The 5000-nt window shown below is 37.1% G+C and overlaps 1 protein-coding gene across 3 annotated transcripts in view; it reads right to left on the bottom strand.

Moving 5' to 3' along the window:
• cdh11 (cadherin 11, type 2, OB-cadherin (osteoblast)) overlaps positions 1–5000 on the bottom strand; it is an 88347-nt gene that overhangs the window by 2165 nt on the left and 81182 nt on the right. For all 3 annotated transcript variants that reach the window (XM_027160187.2, XM_027160186.2, XM_027160188.2), the window contains 2 exons: positions 4659–4780; positions 3795–3912 (listed from right to left, as the gene is read on the bottom strand). In XM_027160187.2, the coding sequence (XP_027015988.2) occupies positions 3795–3912; positions 4659–4780 (240 nt within the window). The remainder of the gene's footprint in view (positions 1–3794; positions 3913–4658; positions 4781–5000) is intronic.

Genomic DNA, 5000 nt, shown 5'->3' with positions numbered 1-5000 from the left:
TGTCCATCTGTCTGATCGATTCCATCGAGACAAATTTCACTTATATCAGAAACAGAAACTATAAATCAGAATTAGATTATCAGAGCAATAAGAACAGATCTTTATTCTTCTAATTGTGTTTTTTTGTTCTTATGTTAGTTGATTCATATGTTTATGATCATTTGAATTCTGATTCCTTTGATTAAGCGATTCTGATTCCTTTGATAAAGTGATTCTGATTCCTTTGATTAAGCGATTCTGATTCATTTGATAAAGTGATTTTGATTTCTTTGATAAAGTGATTTTGATTCCTTTGATAAAGTGATTCTGATTCCTTTGATAAAGCGATTCCGATTCCTTTGATAAGGTGATTCTGATTCCTTTGATTAAGCGATTCTGATTCCTTTGATAAAGTGATTCTGATTCCTTGTGATCATGTGATTATGAGTCCTCTGATGCCAGGATGTAATCCTTGTGAAAATGTCATTCCATCACATCTTGTTTGTGATCATAATGATATCTGTGAAACTCTGTGAAAAAATAATTTACCATGATGTAATATATCAGAATAATAACATCAAATCTTCATCTAATCTCCATCGCTTTAAGCACCTCACTTTTCATTAGGGTTTATCGTGTCTTTATTCACTTTTACATCGCAGCCAGTCAGAAAATCTGTACGACCCCCAGCCATGAAAATGATCCATTTCCATAAAGAGTGTTTATATTGCTAATAACGGAGGTTAAAATGATCCGAATCAGTGTTTTATGATAAGTGTTACAGAGCTGCTGCTGCTGCTGCTGCTGCTGCTGCTATAAAAGCGCTTGTGTGGGTCAATGGCACAGAACGCAGAAATTAGCGAACTGAACATTCATCTGCTGTTGGAAGTGTAATCAGAGCAACAGTAGTGGAGGCCATATTGGTTTTATTCCAGCGGGGGGAAAGCGGATGGATGAGTGCCAGCACACTCTCCCAGAGCGCAAGGTCACACGCTTGGAGGAAAGATGGAGCGAGTTCATTTAGGGGCCTGCAGATCGGTAATTTTCTCTCTCTGTGGAGTCGTTGTCTTCAGAGCTCTAATGAGACGCCTTGAGTGCTCAGAAGGCGTGACTCGCTCTAACCACTCTATCAATCTCGACTTATCTATTAGCTTTCTATATAATATTCTCTGTGGAAGATCACTGTGGGTTCTGTAAAGCACAGCCTCGTTACCGAGAACAGGGAGGAAGGATCGGCTCCTGGGGGTCTCACCTGAGGACTGGGTGTGTTATAAAGAGCTGCGTGGAGCTCGGCTCCGATACCCAGGGGCAGATACACCGACAGATTTCTCTCCTTTAATCACCTAATTATTCTTACTGAGTGATGTACAAATCATCTGTACTAAAGATCTCACTCTGAATCTTCTGTGTCTTAAACTCGAATATATTATTAAAGCTCACACACACACACACACACACACACACACACACACACACACACACACACACACACACACACGTCACTGCCGATTGGCTGAAATGTCGTTTCTACAATGTAAATGTGATGCTCTAAAATGATTATTACTTAAATGATTATTATGGGTATGGTTCACCATACTTAGCCGTATGTCACCTCACTTTATTTATATAAAATGATTTTTAATATTAGTTTTATTATCAGGATTGTTCATTTATTATAAATTAATAATCATATTATTTTTCTTATTAGCAGTAATTTTATTTCTTTACATTTTGTTTGTTTGGTTGTTTTTCATAAAATTAAGCTATTAATTAATCATTTTAAACCTGTAAAGATTACATTTATTCAAATAGGAGGAAAAAAATCGAACTTAAAAAATATTTTTATTTTTAAAATAAATTTTATAATTATAAAATTTATTTTAAAAATAAAAATATGTTTTAAGTTCAATTTAATAATTTCTGATGCAATTTTAAATCAAGGAATAAAAAATATAAATCTAAGTGCTCTTGGCACAAAATGCTTCTGTAGCTTCTGTAGGATGTTCGGTTAATGTTTCCGAGTTTAATCTCAGTCGAGACTTGAATTGACTTTTAATAGAAATAGAATAATTTAATGCCACATCAGAGAAAAATGAGTTAAGCAGCTACACGCTAGCTAGCTAAATGCACCACAATCTTCACTAACTCTCTCACACCTTTCATCTATTATACACTTTATTAAACACTTTATTGTATATTTTTAAATACATTTTCTTTTATAATTTACATTAAACAAGGGTCTGAATTTGACAGATTAAAATTTGAGCTAAAAGTTCTGTGGTCATGTGACCCAACTCATGGAGTATGGAGTTAACAGGACGTCCACCGCTGACTTTAATTTGACCTCTGTGATAAGAGGAAGCTGAAGGTTTCACACCGGACACAAGGAACATGGAGGAGAAACACCAGAGGAGAAAACTTCAAACCTGCATCTATTATATTTAAAAGAGTCTGTGATTATGACGGTCAGACCGAGCGACCCGGTCTGTCTCGGGCGGTCATGCGGTCATTCGTTCCGCTCTCAGCATTCGTTCCGCTCTCATTATAACAGATCAGACAGACAGAGGAAGGCTCTCTCACTCTGTCTTTCTTCTCTTCTGTCTATAAAGAGGGTTTATCTCCGATTTTAAAAGATCCGTTTAAGTGGCGTTTATCTCCTGCAGGACCGACGCTCAGGACACCGAACTTCTCTCATGCACTTCATCACACACTTCAGAGAGGAAGTTAATGATCCCAGAAATCAGCCTTCGGTTTAAAGGGATTTTATAAGAAGAAAATTGCAGTGGTTCAAATATTCGTTTTAAATATTATTATAAATACTTTTTTGAGTCCAAAACTTTCAAAATATTTTTAAACAATTAAATGTACATAATTATATAGATTATTCATTATTACATCATTTAATACAAATCTATAGGATTTACTAGGAATTTACTATGAACTATTATTATTATTATTATTAATATTAGTAGTAGTAGTAGTAGTAGTAGTAGTTGTAGTAGTCTTAATATTATTATTATTATTATTATTATTATTATTAATTGAGATTAAACATATACATCGGTTCCTAATAATACATTAAATAAAATAAATCTAATCTATAAATAAACCCAAAAAATATATATATTTTTTTTCTTTCTTTACAAATTTTAAAAAGTTTCCATTGCCTGAACTTCACAATTTCTTATAAAATTTTAATCAAAGCATCCAAATCCTTTTTTGGCTGAAAGTGTGAGCGCACTGACCTCAGCCACGAGCGAGTGATGAGACACCGAAGCGAGTGTGTGTGTGTGTGTGTGTGTGTGTGTGTGTGTGTGTGTGTGTGTGTGTGTGTGTGTGTGTGTGTGTGTGTGTGTGTGTGTGTGTGTGCGATGTAACAAGACACGACTGTGTGGGGAAAAAAATAAATAAATAAAAAATCTTTGTCGGAGCTTTGATTTGTTTTCTGAGATCAGATGATTAATTTAAAGGACACGAGCTGGAGCAACATTTCGGCATCGTGTTCTTCAGATCCAGATCGTCGGAGTTTAAATAAAAAGCAACAAATCATTTTTTTTTATCAGATTTATTTTCTCCTGCTTTAGAAATATCTGCATTAATGTATGTGCTTAGTTCATTGTAGTAACGAGGACATTGTGTGTAAAAGCTACATCCAGTAATTACTCTTGTGTGTGTGTGTGTGTGTGTGTGTGTGTGTGTGTGTGTGTGTGTGTGTGTGTGTGTGTGTGTGTGTGTGTGTTACTCTGGATAAGTGTGTATGCTAAATCCTGTAATTGTAAATTTCAAGAAGATGTTTGTGTGTGTGATGTTCTCACCTCTGTTGTCCTTCAGAGAGAAGTTGTGGTTATTAGCGACTTTAGGAGAGAGACTGAAGTGGAAATGCTGCCGGTGCGCCATCTCGTCTTTATCCACCGCGCTCACCGTCTTTATGGGCTGTGGACACGAGCGAGCAGCAGGTTACGTCACATCAGGACACACACCGAGTATTTTATTCAGCAATATATCAATACTTAAAAGTTCTTAAACGGATCCTACAGAGAACCTGTGGTGTGTTCCGTTCTACACATCACTACACACGCAGAACCGTTCAGCGTCACAGGGTTCGAGATGAGATACACAGAATTCGTGTCCGTGACAATTCATCATCAGAGTCTCGTGTCTGTTCGTCGTTTGTTTTGTTTTCAGCCACTAATTAAAGGTCTTTGTGCTTTTGTTACGTTCCACGTGATTTAATTAGCGTGAGAGTTTGGAGGATTGTGGCGAGGTTTAGGAGCCAGTGTTAGTATAGATGTCTTTCTTCTCCTCATTAAAATGTGTATCAATTTTCTGGCTCCTTCTGTGGAGGTTTTGGTCAGAGTTTGACTTTGTAATTGGTTTTATGTCTAAATGTTTTGTTCATAAAGAAATCGACAGGAAGCGTCGTGTTTCTGTCGGATCCGAGCGCCGTGTGAACTCCGCCTGAAGTCTCGGGCTTTCCAGCAGAGGAACTGAACGATTGTTATGCAAATTTCCCTTTAGTTCAGAAAGCAGGGTGTAGAGTTCGTATATAAATGATTCATTTCCTGGATAACTCATGTTTCTATTAAAAACTCTTTCTTTTCGAAAAAGATTTTAAAGCCGCTCATTTGGTGACGTAACGGCGATACGAGACAGAAGAGGATGACGATGAAGAACGTTACCGTTCCAGGAGCCACGTTTTCACACATCAGCACTTCGTCCTGCGTGGCGAACTCTGGAGCGTTGTCATTCACATCCTTTACTTTAATGTTCACTCGGACTTTAGTGTCCTGGTGATGTCCACCTGAAAGACAATAAAACACAGGGTGTGAGTGTGTGAGTGTGTGTGTGTGTGTAAGGGTGGGAACGTGTGTGTAAGTGTGTATGATTGTGTCGACCTGAGTGTGTGACTGAGCCGTACAGTGAGTCACTATGAGCTGGACGTTATTACGACAATAATAACAATTATATTAACAGCATTTTAACCTTCATCTTCATGGTGGACCATCACACTAACAGATCAT

This window comes from Tachysurus fulvidraco, chromosome 1, assembly GCF_022655615.1.
Source record: "Tachysurus fulvidraco isolate hzauxx_2018 chromosome 1, HZAU_PFXX_2.0, whole genome shotgun sequence".
Lineage (NCBI taxonomy): Eukaryota > Metazoa > Chordata > Actinopteri > Siluriformes > Bagridae > Tachysurus > Tachysurus fulvidraco.
This window is presented reverse-complemented; position numbering and strand designations above follow the sequence as displayed.